The 21970-nt window shown below is 38.9% G+C and overlaps 1 protein-coding gene across 1 annotated transcript in view; it reads right to left on the bottom strand.

Moving 5' to 3' along the window:
• Nucleotides 1–21970, bottom strand: part of EML6 (EMAP like 6) — a 486366-nt gene that overhangs the window by 156382 nt on the left and 308014 nt on the right. Inside the window, exons 14-16 of the mRNA XM_007937992.2 lie at nucleotides 16602–16788; nucleotides 12914–13019; nucleotides 1897–1990 (exon numbers count right to left, since the gene is read on the bottom strand). Coding sequence (XP_007936183.1) covers nucleotides 1897–1990; nucleotides 12914–13019; nucleotides 16602–16788 — 387 coding nt within the window. The remainder of the gene's footprint in view (nucleotides 1–1896; nucleotides 1991–12913; nucleotides 13020–16601; nucleotides 16789–21970) is intronic.

Genomic DNA, 21970 nt, shown 5'->3' with positions numbered 1-21970 from the left:
GGGCCGACTCGACGGCACATAACAACAATGTCCTTACAAAAACAACTGTAATGGAGTTGACTCCGACTCATAGTGACCCAATAGGATACAATAAAATTGTCCCAGAGAGTTTCCAAGGCTGCAAATCTTTAAGGAAGCTGACTGGCCCATCTTTCTCTGGTGGAACTGCTGGAGGGTTCAAACAGCCAACCTTTTGATCAGCAGCCCAATGTTTTAACCACAGCACCACCAGAGCTCCTAGTTTATCTGTTTAAGCACTGTAATCTTAAGGCATAAATAGAATTTTATTTCTTTGTCTAGTTGCTTGTTTATTTATTTTAATAAAATCTAGTATTCTTCCAAAGATCTTTAACAACCGTTGACATTCCTTCTTGGAAGCACTGGTTAATGCCATGATTGCAAAATCGCTCTCTTGGGGGGACTTTGCAGATGTCCTGTTTGGGACTGTGACAGAAACCTTGGGAAAAATTCTAAATATAAATTGTATTATTAACATGATGGTTTTGACTAGCTTTATGTTAATTAAATAGAAGCAATGACACTGTCCATCAAGCATATCTAATACATACTTTATTTAATAAAAAGAAATATTTCTTTCTTCAGTTTCTATTATGTTTCTGGTGAATGACTGGGGAGCCCACAGCTGCAGAGGGCTTTCCTGCAGGAAAGCTGCATTCCTGTTGCTTTTGAAATGCGGACATGTGCTCTGCCGGGCATTATCTGTTAGTGCAGCTGGTATGCTATCAGCGATATCCAAAGGCAAGTCAGTATATTAGTCTAAGGGGAAGCAGACGCTGATTAGGAACTGAATCTGTGGATTAGAGGGGGTGGTACGACAGCGAGTAACACTAGGGGAGAGACCAAAAGGAAAAAAACACTCGGGCAGGCAGATTCATGAGCTGCCGTTTGCTGCCAAGAATTCCATCTCAACAGCAGTCAGCAGGAAAACTTGTCCTGTTCTGCTCAGACGGTCAGCTGGGGTCCTTCAGGCTCCATCTGTACTCCTCAGTCTCTAGCAATTTATAGATCTTCATTTATTAAATCTAATTGACAAAAAAAATACTCTTTTCCTATTTAAAATTAGGAGGCGGGGAATGTTCATTTAAAAGGAGTTCTGAGCCATTAACTTAACAGCTTAATAGATTTTGTATCTCAAGATAGGAAGTTGGTTAATGCAAGGAAGAACTAGTAAGGGAGATAAATGGACACCATGCTTTGGGTAACAAATTGTATAGCTGGGCTCTGGTTGCCAACAATTTTGACCTCTGACAACAGTTGGGCAAACAGCTAAGCTCGCTGTAGTAGGAGTGGAAAGTGATGTTGAGACCTAGTGCTGATTCAGCAGGGAGAGAGGCTGGGGTAAGGGAGGACAGGTGGTGTATAAACAGCAGTTGGTCTTGAAAAGTCTATTTATAAGATGGGGAGATTAGGGGAACAATTTGCTTGCTTTGAAAGTGAGTGGCAGATGCACACGATGGGGCCTCCTTTGCAGCATGCTGTGGCCACATGACAAATGGTGCCCCTGACTCCAGTGACATTGATGATCCTTCGCCAGATGCTAACACAGTGGAAAAACATGGCACAGGACACAAATCTGAGAAAAACGGCTTTTTATGGCTGGCAAAGAGTTTTGATATAGATTATTCATATATTACTAAAAGCAAAATTATGAGTAACTATCGAGAAAAAATTTCAGAATTTTCCAATTCCCTGCAACAAACATTAAGTGCTCTAAGTCAGGCTTGGTACCATAAAATATTGCAATATATTTTCATTTAGGTGCTAAACTTTGTATGAATTTCACCTGAGTTTGAAGATGAAATCTCACCAGAAACTATTGACCTTTACAAAAGCATGATATCAGCAGGTTGCCTTAAGATTTTGGCAGCTTCTTACCTTGTTGTAGCTATCTTTTCTCCCTTTTTCCAGTCCCAAAACACAATACTGTGAAAATCATCTAGGCCAACTGACACCAGACATTTTCCATCGGCTGTATAAAAATAACACAAATGTCAAATGACTCATTTCTTTAATGAAAAACCAAAATGTTTTATATACTGTAGAGAACAAGAAATTGACCATAAGAATTTTCTTTAGGTTTACATACACTATGGGACTTCACTGAAAGAAATGCCTGACTAGTAGTAGCTGAGCTTCCTAATGCATAAAAACAAACAAACAAACAAAAACCACCCAAACTCACTGCCAGTGAGTCAGTTTGACTCATAGTGACCCCTCCGTGGGTTTCTGAGGCAGTATTTCTATGGAAGTCGATTGTCCAGTCTTCCCTCCGAGGAGTGGTTGGTGGGTTTGAACCACTAGCAGTCAAAAGCCTTAGGCACTACATCATCAAAAAAATAAAAACCAAACTCACTGCCATGGAGTCAGATCCAACTCATAGTGACTCTTCCTTGGGTTTCCGAGACAGTATCACTATGGAAGCAGATCACCCAACCTTCCTTCCGAGGAGTGGGTGATGGGTTTGAACTGCCAGCCTTCTGGTTAGCAGTCAAAAACCTTAGGCACTATGCCACCTGAGCTCTGTTAATGCATAATAACTGGTTGCTAAAGTAAATCACTCCACCACTCGTCTGCCAGTTTGCGGGACTGTGGTGGCTTGCATGTTACTGTGAGGCTGGAGGCTACGCCATCGGTATTTCAAATATTAGCAGGGTTGCCTGTGGTGGACGTGTTTCGGCAGAGCTTCCAGACTACGGCTCGGAAGAAGGATGGGGCCATCAACTGAAAATTTGGCTAGTGAAAATCCTATTAGTAGCAGGGACATGCTGTCTGATATGTTACTGGAAAACTTTATGAATAGCCCTGAAACATGGTCTGATATAGAGCCAGAAAATGAGCTCCTCAGGTTGGAAGGCTCCCAAAATATGACTGGGGAAGAGCTGCCTCCTCAAAGTAGAGCTGACCTTAATGATGTGGCTGGAGTAAAGTTTTTAGGACTTCCATTTGCTGATGGGGCATGACTCAAACATCCATTAATAATTAGAACATGGAATGTACAAAGTATGAATTTAGGAAAATTGGAAGTTGTCAAAAATGAAATGGAACACATAAAGATCATTATCCTACGCATTAGTGAGCTGAAATGGACTGGTTTTGGCCACTTTGAATCAGACAATCATATTGTCTATTATGCCAGGAATGACAGATAGAAGAAGAATGGTATCATGTTCTTCATCAAAACAAATGTTTCTGAGATCTATCCTGAAGTACAATGCTGTCAATGATAGGATAATATCCATATGCCTACAAGGAAGATTAGTTAATACTATTTTTATTCAAATTTATGCACCAACCACCAAAGCCAAAGATGAAGAAACTGAAGATTTTTACCAACTTCTATAATCTGAAATTGACCACACATGCCATCAAGATGTAATGATTACTACTGGTGATTGGAATGCAAAAGTTGGAAACAAAGAAGAATCACTGGTAGTTGGGAAATACGACCTTGCTGATAGAAATGACGTCAGAAATCTCATGATAGAATTTTGCAAGACCAAAAACTTATTCATTGCAAATACCTGTTTTCAACAACATGATCCACAGCTATTACACGTGGACTTCACCAGATGGAATACACAGAAATCAGATTGACTACATCTGTGGAAAGAGGCAATGGAGACTCAATATCTTTAGTTAAAATAATTCCAGGAGCTGACTGTGGAACACACCATCAATTGCTCATATGCAAGTATGAGATGAAGCTGAAGAAAAAAAACAAGTCCATGTGAGCCAAAATGTGACCTTGATTATATTGCACCTGAATTTAGAGACTATCTGAATAAGAGATTTGACACACTGAATACCAATGACTGAAGACTAGATGAGTAGTGGGATGACATCAAGAACATCATACACGAAGAAAGCAAACAGTCATTAAAAAGACAGGAAAGGGAAAAAAAGACCAAAAGAGATGTCAGAAGAGACTCTGAAACTTGCTCTTGAATAGAGAGTAGCTAACAAATGGAAGAATTGACAAGATAAAAGAACTGAACAGAAGATTTCAAAGGGCACCTCTAGAAGACAAAGTATTATAATGAAATGTGCAAAGACTGGTGTTGGAAACCGAAAAGAAAGAAACACCCTCAGCATTCCTCAAGCTAAAAAACCTGAAGAAAAGATTCAAGCCTTGAGTTTTAATGCTGAAGGTTTCTATGGGCAAAATATTGAATGATGCAGGAAGCACCAAAAGAAGATGAAGGAATACAGAGTCATTGTACCAAAAAGAATTGGATGAAGTTCAACTATCTCAGGAGGTAACATATGATCAAGAACCAGTGGTACTGAAGGAAGAAGCCCAAATTACACTGAAAGAATTGGCAAAAAATAAGCCTCCAGGAATTGACAGGATAGTGACTGAAATGTTTCAACAAACAGACACAGCACTGGAAGTGCTTACTCGTTTATGCCAAGAAATTTGGAAGAAAGCTACCTGGCAAGTGACTGGAAGAGATCGATATTGGTGCCCATTCCAAAGAAAGGTAACCCAACAGAGTGTGGAAATTATTGAACAGTATCATTACTGTCACACACAAGTAAATTTTGCTGAGATAATTCAAAAACAGTTGCAGCAGTATATTTACAGGAAATTCCAGAAGAGGACATGCAATAAGTGATATAATTGCTGGTGTCAGATGGATCTTGGCTGAAAGCAAAGCATACCATAAAGATGTTTACATGTGTTTTATTCACTATTCAAAGGTATTTGACTGTGTGGCTCTTAACAAATTATGGATGACATTGAAAAGAAAGGGAATTCTAGAACACTTAATTGTGCTTGTGAGAAACCTGTATATAGACCAAGAGGCTGTTGTTGTTTGAACAGAACAAAGGGATACTGCATGGTTTAAAATCAGGGTGTGTATCAGGCTTGTACCCTTTCACTATACTTACTCAAAGTGTATGCTGAGCAAATAATCTGAGAAGCTGGACTACATGAAGAAGAACATGGCATCAGGATAGGAGGAATACTCATTAACAACCTGTGATATGCAGATGACACAATCTTCCTTGCTGAAAGTGAAGATGATTTGAAGCTCTTAGTGATGAAGATCAAAGACTACAGTTTTCAGTATGGATTACACCTCAGCATAAAGAAAACAAAAACTCTCATAACTGGACCAATAAGCAACATAATGATAAATAGAGAAAAGATTGAGGTTGTCAGGAATTTCATTTTACTTGGATTCACAATCAACCTATGGAAGCAGCAGTCCAGAAATCAGATGTTGTGTTGCACTGGGCAAATCTGCTGCAAAAGACCTCTTTAAAGTGTTGAAGAGCAAAGATGTCACTTTGAAGACTAAAGTGCACCTAACCCAAGCCATGGTATTTTCAGTCACCTCACATGCATGTGAAAGACCAAAGAAGAGTTTATGCCTTTGAATTATGGTGTTGGTGCAGACTACTGAAAATATCATGGGCTGCCAGAAGAACGAACAAATTTATCCTGGAAGAAGTGCAACTGGAATGCTCCTTGGAAGTGAGAATGGCCAGACGTTGTCTCACTTACTCTGGTCATATTGTCAAAAGAGACCAGTCCCTGGAGAAAGACATCATGCTCGGTAAAGTAGAGGGTCAGTGAAAAAGGGGACTTTCAACAAGATGGATTGACACAGTGGCTGCAACGATGGGCTCAAGTACAGCAAAGATTATGAGGATGGCGCTGGACTGGACAGAGTTTCGTTCCATTGTACATAGGGTCCCTATGAGTCAGAGCTGACTCAATGGCACCAAACAACAACAACAACAACAACAACAACAAAAGTAAATCATTGACCCAATATTCGAATCTGAGACACAAGACTATGAAGGCGTCTCTGAGGTAAGTCACAATAACATGTGTTTGGTTTGGTTTTTCACTAGTTAAGCTAAACTATTATTTGTTTTAACTTTTTATTGTAATTTTGGGTGACAGTTTACAGAGCAAATTGGCTTTTCATTCAACACTTCATACACATTTTGTTTTACAAAATTGGTTGCATTCTCCACAATTAATAGCACTTTTCCCACTTTCTTTCTGGGTTTCCAGTTTCCATTCTCTTTATTTCCTATCCTTTTCTGCCTTCTGAGCTTTGTCACTAGGCAAATGCTGCTCTTTCAATCTTGTATGACTGATTGTTCTAAGGAGTGTGTATCCTCTGGTGCTACTGTTCACCTTATGTCGTTGTTGTTGTTATGTGCCTTCGAGTCGGCCCCGACTCATAGTGACCCCTCCTTGGGTTTCTGAGGCTGTATCACTATGGACATAGATTGCCCCATCTTCCTTCCGAGGAGTGGCTGGTGGGTTTGAACCGCCAGTCTTCTGGTTAGCAGTCAAGTGCCTCAGGCACTACCTACCAGAGCTCCTGTCTATTGTTTGGCTGAAAGTTGAGCCACAGGGTATCTTTGGTATTTTGTGGCAGACAGATCCCATGACATTTCCTGGTAGAGCCTTTTGGCTTTGTGACCCTAACTCTTTTATGAGTTTGTAATCATATCAGTTTTCTTTGTGATCCTCACATTGAGCTAGTTCTCAATGGATGTTGATGATATTGGTGACCTAGAGGAGGAGGAGGAAGATAAAGGTAGACTATGTCTACAGATGGTATAAAGGGAATGGGAATGTACTATGTTACGAAGCTATACAATTTTTAATTTCCATAAATATTCAGTGTCTCTTCTTTTAGGCATTCATTAATTCTATACTTTATGTTTTCTTTTCTAATCTGCACAGCTATACTATGTCCTTGGAATGTAAGCATCCATATATTCAAAATGATAGTGCTTAAAGTGTTATGTTTTTTGAAGACCTTAGGGTAAACTAATTTTTTTTTCTATTAGACTTTCTGCAAGGCCCCATCAGCTTGTCCTCACAGTTATACCACCTTCCTGCCCTGTAAAAGTATCATGACTGTGAGCAGCAATGGAAGAAACAGTAGGTAGCCGTAACTCTTCTTTCGGATAGTGTTTTTTTCTTGATTTCTACAGGTGTAGGATATTTCTGCAAACCACACCTGTTGGAAATGTAATTGGCTACCTTTTTTATTTTTTCCCAGTTTTCATTTGTTCTGTAAAGGCTTGATCGTAGCTTTGGAAATCTATTAATTCCCGGCCAGGAAGTTGGAGTTTTCTTATTTTCAGTCATAGTTCTAGAGTCTAGGCAATGTCCTTTCAAATCTTCCTAGTCATAGTATGTATTAATTATGGATGTTTTGTGACATAGCACAGAAATAATTCTAAGACATTTAATGTCAATAGGAAAGGGCAAATTAGAAAGAGAAATTTTTTACCAGACAGTTACGACTTAGTCCCCCTATTCAGGGCTCATAAAAAATGCATAGGTTTTCTGAATTGAACACAATGAAATCAAGTTAGTCTTAGAGGTGCCCTTGTGGAAATCAGTATTATTCCATGAGGGTTTTTAAAAATATGTGGGTGATACTTAGTCTAAGAAATATTTATGTGGCTGAACTTTTCTCTTACTAATTCCCCCGCCCCAGTGGAAGCACTTTCCTTACTGCAAACACAAACACAAAGACGATTCCCTTTCTCCTAGACAGTGATAATAAATTCACAAAGTTAAAGTGATGCTCATTTAATGAGACAATATAAATTCATTCCTTCTTGTCCACATAGGCCAGAGTTACGAATCATGTTGTAAGAAATGTTTTCGATTAGAAATCGTTTTTGTTGCCATTGGCTTAAGAAAAGTAATAAGATTAGATTAATCTAAATTCTTATGCATAATTGCTTATTTCTTGTCTACTTTTCACATCATTTGACTGCTTTCTATTTCCAGGACCATTTCTGTCTCTACTGGGAGACAAACACACTATCAGGAGGTTTCCATGACATTCCACCCCTCAAAATGAAGCTGATTTACAAAAGACAGGAAGATATGGTGGTACTGAGGCACAGAGATGGGGTCACCAGCTAGATAAAAACTGATGAAGATTATGTTGTTTACATGGTTAAATGGAGAGACCTTGTATTTTGATTTAACATGTACTCTCATTTCTACCTGTTACCAAAAGGAAGGTATAGTTGCTAATGCTTCTGTTCAGATAGGTGTGCGATTTGGGGTTGTTCTCTTTCCCCAGGGGCTATTCCACATGACGGCCTCCATGCACCACCTTGCCCCTCCCACGTTTATGCTGGAGAGTGGGAAGGGTAGCCAGAGATACTTGCTGTTGCACAGAGGGAGTAGTAGGGAAGTACAGGAGCATGATCATGCTCCAGGAATGACTCCCATAGCAAAAGTTCACATGAGAACTGATGGGAGTGGGGGCAGAAAAAGGCATGAAGGTAGAAGAGAGAGAACTCCTGGTACCTCCCACCAGTAAAGTATCCCTGATGTGGTGGCTATCTTGCTGAACTGAGAGCTAGGGGAAAAAAAAAAAAAAAAAAACTCAGTACCGTCAAATCAAATTCTACTCACAGCGACCCCTCCTTGGAAACCTTGGGTTTCTGAGGTGGTATCTCTATGGAAGTAGATTGATTGCTCAGTCTTCCTTCTGAGGAGTGGCTGGTAGGTTTGAACCATCAGACTACTGGTTAGTAGTCAAATGGCTTAGGCACTACACCACCAGAGCTCTCAACCTGGGGTTTAGCTGTGGATCTACTACTGTTTGACTTTTAACCAGGACATGCTGTCAAGCTCTGTAGATCTTCATTCTTGGTCTGTAAAGTAGTATAGGGGCTTGCTTAATATATTAAAGTTATGTTGATATAAAACTAAGTGGTATCTATATAAGTTAAATCAAAGAGACTTCAGTTCACACCATTACGAGGTACTACAGGGACCAGAAAGATCAAACAACCATCACAATTCATCTGTAAATGGTTATTCATCATCATAAATCAGACATAATAGTTATGAAAGTTTTCCCTGAATAGACCTTATATTAGTGCTTTCTAAAATTATTCACTAGATTCCTTTCTACTATTTATATAGTAACATCTTACTTAGCCTCTAAGACAAACATATAATTTTCCTCAATCAAAAATAATACAATTGCTGAATAAATGGCCTCTTCCCTAGTAATTGTTATCTGGGGCATAGAGAATGTATTATTAAAACTGAAACACCCTTTTTATGCAGAAAATATTTCACATCTGGGAATTTCTTTATTTGCCCAAGATGGGAATTAGAAGCAGTCACAGAATCAATGTCCTAGCCTCCTTCTAGAGTATATGGTTTTTTCTAGCTCAGCAATGATTTGAAAGGCTGCCCTCAGAGGGGAAGATTTCTAAATTCACTTAATTTCTTGATCTTCTGTAAAACTAGTAAGGCCGGTAGAGATGTGATCTCTCAGAAATGCAGAGACTAGGTTACTGGGTACCAGCATACTGCTACCAATTAAAGACATAATTAATGTCTTTAATTGTTGTTGTTGTTGTTATGTGCCGTCGAGTCGGCCCCGACTCATAGCGACCCCTCCTTGGGTTTCCGAGGCAGTATCACTACGGAAGTAGGATTGCCCAACCTTCCTTCCGAGGAGTGGCTGGTGGGTTTGAACCGCCAGCCCTCTGGTTAGCAGGCAAGTGTCTTAGCCACTATGCTACCAGAGCTCCTCCACTAATCCTTTTCCCTACCATTATCATTTGCTGTTGATTCCAACACATAGTGATCCCATTGTGTTAGAGCACAACTGGGCTCCAAAAGGTTTTCAATGGCTGACTTTCAGATGGCCAGGACTTTCTTCCAAGGGACCTCAAGTGGACTTGAACTTCCAACCTTTTAGTTAGCAGTTGAGTGCTTAACTGCTTATGCCATACAGGGATCCTTAATGTCTTCCTCTAAAGGTATTCAAATAACATGAGTTAATTCTTTTGATTCTTCCAAATTTACAAACTAGGAAATTTAATCAATTCTGTAGAAAGAATAATATAAAACCCAAATCCATTGCCTTCAATTTGTTTCTGACTCATAGGACCCTATAGGACAGAGTAGAACTGCTCCAAAGGGTTTCCAAGGCTGTAATCATTATTGAAGTACACTGCCACATCTTTCTCCCAGGAGTTGCTGGTGGGTTCAAATTGCCAACTCTTTGGTAGGCAGCTGAGTATTTAATCACTGTACCACCAGGGCTCCTCTAGAAAAAAAGAATATGATGATTATTAAATTATATTTATATTACTCTAAGTTGCCTGTCAACTCTATTTATATGTTAATATGTATGCACACATTTTCAGTTGAAATCGCTGAATAGGAGCTATTTGCATTTCTATTTTTTTCTTTTTACTTTGCTTGATACATAGAATATGTATGCAATTCACATAGTCCACATACTTGTCATTCTGAATTACAGCTTTTATTATATATTGCCAAATTGTTTGCTAGAATTATTGAGTCAATTTTCATTGCTACTAAAAAAAGGTAAATATATTGGACTCCCCCTAAACTTATAAACATTTAGATTTCATAATTTTTATTTATTTTTGATATTTCATTTGGTATCTTGCTACTCTTCTAAAGCATAGTTATTAATATTTATACATATATACATATACGGGAGCTCTGGTAGCATAGTGCCTAAAGCACTTGACTGCTAACCAGAAGGCTGGCAGTTCAAACCCACCAGCCAGCCACTCCTCAGAAGGAAGATGGAGCAATCTACTTCCGTAGTGATACTGCCTCGGAAACCGACTCAACAGCACATAACAACAACAACAACAAATATATGTATACATGTATCTTCTAAAAAAAGTTAATTTTAGGGAAAAGGTAGTTCAGCCATTTAGCAGAAGAAATGCATTCACATATTTAGGACAGAATGATATTTGAACTCAACATATATTTTCCTTTAAGGTTTTATTGCTTTATAGAGACACATGACACATCTATTTGAAAACTGCATGTTCATCAAACTTATGGAAATTTAGGACATTATATTCACTGTTTATTGGATGTGTTATGTTGGTTTCCAACTGGCAGATGGTATGCTGAGTAATTCTCTCTCCCTTGGTACTCATGCCTTCTCCTATTCCCCATCCCTACCAGTTTAGCTTTGATTGCTACTAATTCAGTAACCACAAAAGGTATTAATAACTTCTACTACTGATATAAAAACTCACAATTGTATAGTATTTTACAGTATGTGAGAATGTGCATGCTACCAAAAAACCAACAACAACAAACTGCACATGTTGCCTTGGCCAGAGAATAAAGACATTCTTTACCATATAGGCCTAACAGATGTAAAGAAGCATGAACAGGATACCTAAAAAAACCACACTCACTGCCATTGAGTTGGATCCAACTCATAGCAACCCCTCCTTGGGTTTCTGAGGAGGTATCTCTACAGAAGTGGATTGCCCAATCTTCCTTCTGAGGAGTGGCTGGTGGGTTGAAGTGCCAGCCTTCTGGTTAGCAGTCAAATGCCTTAGGCACTACACCACCAGGATGAAAATAGTGCAAAGAAAGGTTGGGGCCAGATTATGAAAAGCCATGAATGACAAGGGCTTGGCCCTAAGCCAGCCAGCCAAGGAGAGTACATAGTAACTATGCTTCCAGAAGACTCCAGAAGTGGGAAGGGTGGGCCGGAAGGAAATGGAGGTGGAATCAGAGACCAGCATTACTACTGTGGCACAGATGAGAGAGAGTGAGGGCTTGAACAAGCAGAATAAGAAGGAAGACCATGAGAGAGACTAGGGTTGTGGAGTGATGGGATTTAATGACTAATATTGCACACACCACACATATTAAACACTGAAATAGGATGTAGAAAAAATGTGTGTGTGTGTGTGTGTGTGTATACTAAGTTTTCTTTAAAAAGTTTAGAATGTTTGTCTACAGCTCTAGTTTCCACAATTGGGATTATTAAAAATTTCTAGGTATAACATCTACCTTGATAGGCCCTCATTCTTCAATTTTAGCTTAAAAAATAGCCTTACTCTAAAGAAAATTATATTTATCAGTTATTTTTATAGTACTGTTTTTCAATTTTGAATTAAGTTGATGGAAACTTCAATTCTATTCTTTCAATATAAAATTTATTTTGAAAACACCAATGTTTCTGTAAAGTGGCCCTTTTCAGAGAATTTGCAACCCTCCCTCTAGTTCCTTATGTTTTAAATCAGAAGCATTGTGTTTCTACTTATTTGGAGAGATGAAATTGATGTTCTGAATCACTGCCAGACATTTGAAACTAAGTCTTTCAACAGCAACAGTGGCTCTGGATTTCAAATCACTCAAGCAAATGCAACACACAGTGTGAGCTTGGGGTAGTGACTTGGGAGAGAGGAAATGAAGAGGACCAAGGACAGGGGGAATGTTACAGATTGAATTGTGACCTGCTCAAAACCTATATTGTAAATCCTAACCTCTATGCTTGTGGTTATAATCCTAAATGGGAATGGGTGATCTTTGTTATGCTAATAAGGCAGGATTAGTATAGTGTATGTTTTCGGTCAAGGAGCTCTGGTGGTGTAGTAGATAAGGAATCTTTTTTGAGATATAAAAGAGATTAAACAAGAAAGAGAAGGAAGCAGTGATGGAGGAAGAGAGATGTCAAGCCACATGAAGATCACTGAGGAGCAGAAGCTCAAAAAGACAAGGCCCTTCCTCCAGAGCTGACAGAGAGAAAAAGCCTTCCCCTCTACAGCCAGCACCCTGAATTCAGACTTCTAGCCTCCTAAACTGTGAGAAAATAAATTTCTCTTTGTTAAAGCTATCCAATTGTGGTATTTCTGTTACAGCATCACTAGATAACTAAGACAGGGTATAATCTAAAGGCCTATTTTTTTTTTTCCATGAGTCATTCACATACATGATTCCCAGTCTAAGATTGAGTGGAGGATACATAAAGAGGTTACTTCATTACAAACAGAGTAAATATGAGGATTTAAAAAAAAAAAAAACTAAATGTGGAAGCTCTGTCAGTGACTATAGTGAAAAGCTGTGGCTTACCTGAAAAATCAAGTGCACACACTCCTCTCTGATGTTGTCCTTTCAACAGTGACAAACATTTTAGAGTTTGTGTGTCCCATACATGAATAGCAGCATCTCTTCCAACCTTAAACAACAGGATGAGTGTATTAACTACTTATTAATTATAGTAAGAATGTTTTTGTTTAGAGTCAAGTGCTGCTCAGGTATCAAGAGATAGGTTATTTGGAGAAGAGGAAGAACCCCCAGAAATCATCTAGTCCAACCCCATTATTTTCCAGATGAGAAACTGAGGCCCAAAGAGTCTTAAGTGACATCACATTGGGTGACAGTAGAGCCTGAGCAGTTAAGGAACTTTTAAGACTCAAGCTTCCACTATGCTTTGTTTTTGTCAGTTTTTTCTACCTTTCCCTTCTGTCTTTTCAACTCCATACAAGATTCCACATCTCAGGCAAGGAACTACCTGGAAGTTGTCATGGTGCCACTCACAGAGTTCTTGTACCCAGCTCAATCATATCACCCACCTCAAGAGGGCCAGGTCCTGCTTCTCCCCCTCAAAAATACCCACTGCCATCTAGTCAATTTTGACTCATAGCAACTCTATAGAGCAGAACTAATTCATAGGGGTTTCTATGGCTGTAACTCTTTAGAGAAGATTGCCTCATCTTTCTCCTACAGAGCAGCTGGTGGGTTTAAGTTGCTGACCTTCTGGTTAGCAGTCAAATGATTTAAACACTACACTCTTTTTTTTCCTTCTAGGTAATGACAATTTCATGGCATAACTATCTGTCAGTAAGGTGGATTCTCTTTGAGGGATATAAGCTTATATCACACTAATTCCCAACAAGGCGGAGAAATCATTATAGTAAGGTGGTCTTCCTCACATAGGGGTGAAAACAAAACAAAAAGCAAACCCTGCTGGGTATGATGACTCTAAAAGGGAAAATGGGACATAAAACTATGTGTATAACTAAGCAGAATCTGGCCAATTCCTACACTGCTCTGTGGAGGCCCAGTTCCCCTGAGAGTGGCTACTGGCATTCTGGTTTGTTACTGGTTTGCCTTTCACCAATTACAGTATAGAGTGCAGTTATCTCCTATGGGGTGAATGTAAAGGAAAAGTCTCATGTTTCTTTTTAAAGGAATATTATTAAATAGACATTGTGGTAATTAAATTTGTATGTCTACTTGGCTGGGCCTGGTTGAGTTGCTGTACAGCTGGTGGTAGTTATTCCCTATGATGAGATTGGCAATCAACTCCATGGTGGGATCTACCACAAGCAGCTGAGTAGCTGTCTTTGTGTATGTGGTCTGCTTCCTGTATATAAGGAGAAGCCTTGGGGATAGTCTCTAGCTTAAGGCACCTTGAACCCTGCATGTAGCTATGTGGTTGTTCAGCAGCCTGCCATGCTCTGCCAACCTTGGGACTTACAATGGACTTAAATTAATGGCCTGCCATGTGGTTTGGTAACATTGGGACTGTGCCATTTTATTTGTTGACCTTGGGCTTGTTAGCCTCAGCAGCCAGTAGCTGCCTGAGTGAAGAAAAGCCTCCAGCTTCAGTGGGCCAGAAGCAAGAGGCAGAGCTGAAACCCAAGGTCGAGGGGCTTTCACACAGCCCTTATGGCCTGGCATTTTGAACTCAGACTTCTAGCCTCCAAACTGTAAGAGAATAAACTCCTGTTTGTTCAAGCCATCCCATTTGTGGTATATTCTTGTCAGAACAGCACTAGGTAACCAGAACAGACATCATCTCTTCATAAGAAAGACAAACAATAAAAGCAAATGAAAAGGCAAAACAATGATGAATTATTCATAAAAAATAGTGTCATCTATGACATAATGTCATCAATTATTTTTATGAATAATTGCTTTGCCTTTTCATTTGCCCTTATTTTTTGTCTTTCTTATAATGCAGACTAGGGAGCTCTGGTGGCATGGTGACTAAGGCATCTGACTGCTAACCAGAAGGCTGGCAGTTCAAACCCACCAGCCACTCCTCAGAAGGAAGACTGGGCAATCTATTTCCATAGAGATCCTGCCTCGGAAATCCAAAGAGGAGTCGCTATGAGTCAAATCGACTCGAGGATAGTGAGTTTGGGTTTTTTTTTTTTTTAATGCAGCTAGATGGTCTAACTTTCATTTGGAGGCTCAGTGCATCAACCAATAATAGCCTTTACCTTTTGGGGGATTATAATCCTTTTGTAACAAAAAAGCTATGGACCTTTCTCCCCCAAAATGTACATTTCTAGAGGTTGACATCTTTCAAGCGCTCAATTTCATTCAGGGCTTTCATATATTCCAGGTTATGAGCCCTATTCAAAAGCTTTTATCACTTATATGCTAAGTCCTATATCCCTAACAGGAGCTCTGACAGCTTAGTGCCTAAGGAACTTGACTGCTAACCAGAAGGCTGGTGGTTCAAACCCACCTGCCACTCCTCAGAAGGAAGGTTGGGCAATGTACTTCCCTAGTGATACTGCCTCGGAAACCCAAGGAGGGGTCACTGTGAGTCGGGGCTGACTCGACGGCACATAACAACCACAATAACATACCCCTACCAACAGTTGGTGTCTTTTTAATTTTAGCCATTCTAATAGATGTGGTATCTATTATAGTATTATCTCACTGTAGGTTTAATATACACTTTCCTAATGACTAATGATGTTGAGCATTGATTTATGTGCCTACTAGGTCAACTGTACATATTACTGGTGAGATGTCTTTTAAAATTTTTTGCCCAGTTTTAAAATTGAACTATGTGTTTTTCATAAAATTTGCCACTTCAACATTAAGCATCAGTTGAAGTATTATCTTCAGTTATAAGTTCATGAAAAAACTGAATAAAGGTATAATCTACCCATTGGAGGAAAACAGTATAAAGTTGAAAATACTGTTGATAATATTACTCTTTTACCAAAAAGATAATAAACCTGAATTGAAAGACTCCTTGTTTGCTAAGTTGACTTATCCTAGTTATAAAGCTTCTCAATTATAGACTTAATACAGAGTTTAAGGATTTCAAAGAAGATTCAGATAAAATTTTAGTTTCTTTGCAAGGCTAAAATATAAAATAATAAATGAGTCAAAATTCATATGGTTTTGTGTTTTATAAAGATTAACTGTCCACTAGATATTATAACCAGTAACTAGTTGCCATGGAGAGAACTCTGACTCATGGTGACTCCATGTATGTCTGAGCAGAACTGTGTTCTTTGGGGATTTCCACTGCTAATTTTTCCAAAGTAGATTGCCAGGTCTTTCTTCTAAAGAGCCACTGGGTGGACTTGAACTTCCAAACTTTCAGTTAATAGCTAAGCATGAACTGTTTCCACTAAATGTTACAATAGTATTAAAAATGATTCATTCAGTAAACACTTAAAGTTTCTAGGTGTTCTAAGAATAGAGTTTACAGTGACTGGGAAAATATATAAGGACTGTTCATGAAAAGTACACTACTTTAGTTTTAGCCAGTACCATTTATAGATCTCATCACTTCAGAGAGAGGATCCCTCAGAGGCTTCCTGACTGCTAGAATGCATAGGTTGATTCTCCCATCATCATGAAATGACCCATCGTTCATGGAATCTTAGCTTCCTGCCTCTTTCAGCTTTTACCAGTATTTCTTGAGTTCTAATCTGTAAACTGGATTCAACATTAAATCCTCTATCTCTTTGGTAGACCCCAGTCTTGTAGGGCAGATACATACCTGACCAGTGGCCACAAAGTCCTTCACTGGGTGGATGGTCAGACAGAGAATGTCATCGTCGTGCCCCAGATACAGCCTCTGGGAGTGTTGCTGCCTACTGTACACGACAGCAGCTGCAGCAATGTGGTAGACCACTTCTCCGGCTTGTGTGTAGAACAGGTTGTTTCTACAGTCATAACCTCTATAACTGAAGCACAGGTCCAAGAAACAGACAGCCATTAAATAAAGCATGAATGACAGAGCAGGAATTGTCAGAGGTAAAGTCAACATGGTGACGTGAATGTGTATGAGCGGACCCAAGGGGTCTCCATAGATGTCTAGTGGATATGAAGACCTCTGAGGGCATGTGGTGACTTTCTAAGGGGCACTTAGGCACTGGTAATTTTAATGAAACCACTTCCAGACTTTTAGCTACTGTACGTGCTCTTTTTTAACACTGATCAGTCTGAGATGATGCCTGTGATGAGATGTAGGTTTTTCTCTCCCATCTCCCCTTCCTCTGTAGGAAGGTATTTCTCTTATCCATCTGGAATCTTACTGTGGCATATTTACCCTAGGGTGTAGAATCTTCTAGGGACCCTACAACAAAGGAGCACATCAAAACACAAGTGCAACTGTTAAAGTGAACAACTCTAACGCCTGGGTAAGGGATCCTTCTCAAGTCAAGTGATTTCCAGCTCTGTTTTTAACAAACTGATGAAAGACTTGATTGATTTGTCAGCTGATATACTGCTAAATTATTTTTTTAATGATATAGCAAAATCAAAATGTGATTTTTGTATTATAAAATGTTGCTATGGCTGTATGCTATAGCTTCCATTCTCACCTACTTATTTATGGATTGAACTTTCTCAATGCTTATGTTCAAAGAAAAGGAAAGATGGAGATAAACTCAATTCTAAACACTGCCACATTCTAGCAATAAGTTATATATATATGTATATATGTATATGCATACACACACACACACACACACACATAAATATATATGATGACACAATGAAATGAAACCAATAAAGATCAATATCCTAGGCATTAGTGAGCTGAAATGGACTGGTACTGGCCATTCTGAATCAGATAATTATGTCATCTACTATGCCAGGAATGAGAAATTGAAGAGAAATGATAATGCATTCATTGTCAAAAAGACAACTCAAGATCTATCCTGAAGTACAATGCTTTTGGTGATAGGATAATATCCATATGCCTACAAGGAAGACCAGTTAATACTATTATTATTCAAATTTATGTAGCAACCACCAAAGCCAAAGATGAAGAAATTGAAGATTTTTACCAACTTCTACAGTCTGAAATTGACCAAACATGCAATCAAGATGTACTGACAATTACTGATGATTGGAATGCAAAAGTTGGAAACAAAGAAGAATCTCTGGTAGTTGGAAAATACGGCCTTGGTGATAGAAGTGACACTGGAGATCGCATGATAGAATTTTGCAAGACCAACGACATATTCATTACAAATACCTTTTTTTCAACAACATAAATAGTGGCTATACAGGTGGACTTTGCCAGATGGAATACTCAGAAATTGAATTGACTACATGTTTGGAATGAGGCAATGGAGAAGCTCAATATCATCAGTCAAAACAAGGCTAGGAGCTGACTGTGGAACAAACCATCAATTGCTCATATGCAAATTCAAGTTGAAGCTGAAGAAAATGAAAATAGGTCCATGAGAGACAAAATTGTTGTTGTTGTTGTTAAGTGCCGTTGAGTCATTTCTGACTCATAGCGACCCCATGCACAGCAGAACGAAACACTGCCCGATCCCGCGCCAGCCCCACTATCCCTGCTATACTCAAGCCCATCATCGCAGCCACTGTATCAATCCATCTCCCTGAAGGCCTCCCCCTCTTTCGTCGACCCTCCACCCTACCAAACATGACATCCTTCTCCAGGGAATGGTCCCTTCTTACAACATGACCAAAATAGGTGAGACGAAGTCTGGCCATTCTTGCTTCCAAGGAGCATTCTGGCTGCACTTCCTCCAGGACAGATCTGTTAGTTCTTTTACCAGTCCACGGTACTTTCAGCATTCTTCGCCAGCACCACAACTCAAAAGCATCAACTCTTCTTCGGTCTTCCCTATTCATTGTCCAGCTCTCACATGCATACCAGGCAATTGGAAATATCATGGCTTGTGTCAGGCGCACCTTAGTCCTCAAGGAGATATCCTTGCTCCTCAGCACTTGAAACAGTTCCTTCGCAGTTGACTTTCCCAATGCTACACGTCGTCTAATGTCCTGACTGCTGCTTCCGTTGCCATCGAGGCATTTGATTGTGTGGATCATGACAAATTATGGATAACATTGAGAAGAATGGGAATCCCTGAGCACTTGATTGTACTCATGAGGAATCTGTACCTTGACCAGGAGGCTGTCGTTCGAACAGAACAAGGGGACACTACATGGTTTAAAATCAAGAAGGGAGTGCGTCAGGGTTGTATTCTTTCTCCACACTTATTCAATCTATATGCTGAGCAAATAATCCGAGAAGCTGGACTATATGAAGAAAAACGTGGTATCAGGATTGGAGGATGAATCATTAACAACCTGAGATATGCAGATGATACAACTTTGCTTGCTGAAAGGGAGGATGACTTAAGGCACCTACTGATGAAGGTTGAAGAATACAGTCTTCAGTATGGATTACATCTCAACATAAAGAAAACAAAAATCCTCACAACTGGACCAATGAGGAGCATCACAATAAATGGAGAGAAGATTGAGGTTGTCAAGGAATTCACGTTGCTTGGAGAGACAAAATAGGACCTTGATTATATCCCACTTGAATTTAGAGACCATTTGAAGAACAGATTTGATGCATTGAACATCAATGACTGAAGACCAGATGAGTTGTGGGATCACATCAAGAGCATCATCCATGAAGAAAGCAAATAGTCATTAAAAAACAGGAAAGGAAGAAAAGACAAATGGATGTCAGAAGAGACTCTAAAACTTGTTCTAAAACATACAGTAGCTAAAGGAAATGGAAGAAATGCTGAATGGATTTTAAAGGGTGGCTTGAGAAGACAAAGTAAAATATTATAATGAAATGTGCAAAGACCTAGAGTTAGAAAACCAAATGGGAAGAACACACTCAGAATTTCACAAGCTGAAAGAACTGAAGAAAAATTCAAACCTCGAGCTGAAATACTGAAAGATTCTATGGGCAAAATACTGAATGATGCAGGAAGTATAAGATGGAAGGAATACACAGAGTCACTGTATCAAAAAGAATTGGTCAATGTTCAACATTTCAGGAAGGAGCAGTTGATCAAGAACCAATGATACTGAAGGAAAAAGTCGAAGCTACATTGACAGAATTGGCAAAAAACAGGTTCCAAGAATTGACAGAATACCCACTGAGATGTTTCAACAAATGAGTGCAGTACTAGAGGTGCATACTCACTTATGCAAGAAATCTGGAAGACAGCTACCTGGCCAACTGACTGGAAGAGATTGCTATCTGTGCCTTTTCTAAAGAAATGTGATCAAATGGAATGTGGATATTATTAAACAATATCATTAATATCACACACAAGTAAAATCTTGCTGAAGATAATTGAAAAAATGGTAACAGCAGTATATTGACAGAGAACTTCCAGAAAGGCAAGCTAGATTCAGAAGAGGATATGGAATGAGGGATATCATTACTGATGTTAGATAGATCTTGGCTGAAAGCTAAGAATACCAGAAAGATGTTGACCTGTGTTTTACTGACTATGCAAAGGCATTTGATTGTGTGGATCATAACAAATTATGGATAACATTGAGAAAAATAAGAATTCCAGAACATTTAATTGTTCTCACGAGGAACCTGTACATAGACCAAGAGGCTGTTGTTTCAATAGAATAAGGTTTAATTCTATTCTACATGGTTTAATTCTACATGGTTTAATATCAGAAGAGTGTATGTCAGGGTTGTATCCTTTCACCACATGTACTCAATCTGTATGCTGAGCAAATAATCTAAGAAGCTGGAATACATGAAGAAGAATGTGGCATCAGGATTGGAAGAAAAATGTGGCATCAGGATTGGAAGAAGAACCATTAATAACTTGCAATATGCAGATAATGTAATCTTGCTTGCTGAAAGTGAAGATCACTTTCTGCACTTACTGACGAAGATCAAAGACTACAGTCCACAGTATGGATTACACCTCAACATAAAGAAAACAAACATCCTCACAAGCGGTCCAATAAGCAACATAATGATAAACGGAGAAAAGATTGAAGTTATCAAAGATTTCATTTTACTTGGATCCACAATCAACATCCATGGAAGTAGCAGTCAAGAAATCAAATGTGTTGCACTGGTAAATCTGCTTCAAAAGACCTCTTTAGTGTTGAAGAGAGAGCAAAGATGTTACTTTGAAGATTAAAGTGCACCTACCCCAAGCATGGTATTTTCAATTGCCTCATATGCATGTGAAAGATGGATGATGAATAAGGAAAACCGAAGAATGGATACCTTTGAATTGTGGTGCTGGTGAAGAATACTGAAAATACCTTGAACTTCCAGAAGAACAAATCTGTCCTGGAAGAAGTGCAGTCAGAATGCTTCTTAGAAGTGAGAATGGCCAGACTTTATCTCACCTACTTTGGTCATGTTGTCAGAAGGGACCATCCCAGAGAAGGATATTATGCTTGGTAAAGTCAGAGAAGAGGAGGAAGACCCTCAATGACATGGATTGACACAATGGCTGCAATGATGGGCTCAAACAGCAAGGATTGTGAGGGTGGCACAGGACTGCGCAGTGTTTCATTCTGTTGTACACAGGGTCACTAGGAGTCAGAGTCAACTCAGTGGCACCTAACAACAACATATGATACAATATATAACACATATATAGCACGTATAATATATTATATATATATATACTACTTATGATAGAATATATATGTGTATATATATATATATATATATATATATATATATATATATATATAAACACACTGAAAAAATTCCATCTTACTAAAATAATTTCCAAGAAAATTTTCTATGTTGAATTATTTATCAGAATTTGTAGTATATTGCTTTGGTCAACCATATACTGCTAATAACTGTAATAATAATTAAATCTAGAAAAAAACTGTTAACATTTAGATTAGCACTGTCAATAGAAATACAACCCACTGCCATGGAGTCAATTCTGACTCATAGTGACCCCTCCCCTTCATTGAGTTTCTATTGAGTTTCCAAGGCTGTAAATCTTTACAGAAATAGATTGCCTCTTCTTCCCCTCATGGAGCAGCTGGTGGGTTTGAACAGCCAACCTCTGGTTAGCAACCAAATGCCTTACCCACTATAACACCAGAGCTCATTATGTTAACATATTAAATTTT

This window comes from Orycteropus afer, unplaced genomic scaffold, assembly GCF_000298275.1.
Source record: "Orycteropus afer afer isolate SDZICR_OR568_19922 unplaced genomic scaffold, OryAfe1.0 scaffold00046, whole genome shotgun sequence".
Classification (NCBI taxonomy): domain Eukaryota; kingdom Metazoa; phylum Chordata; class Mammalia; order Tubulidentata; family Orycteropodidae; genus Orycteropus; species Orycteropus afer.
Note: the sequence above shows the minus strand (reverse complement) of the source record. Positions and strands in the feature narration are given on the sequence as shown.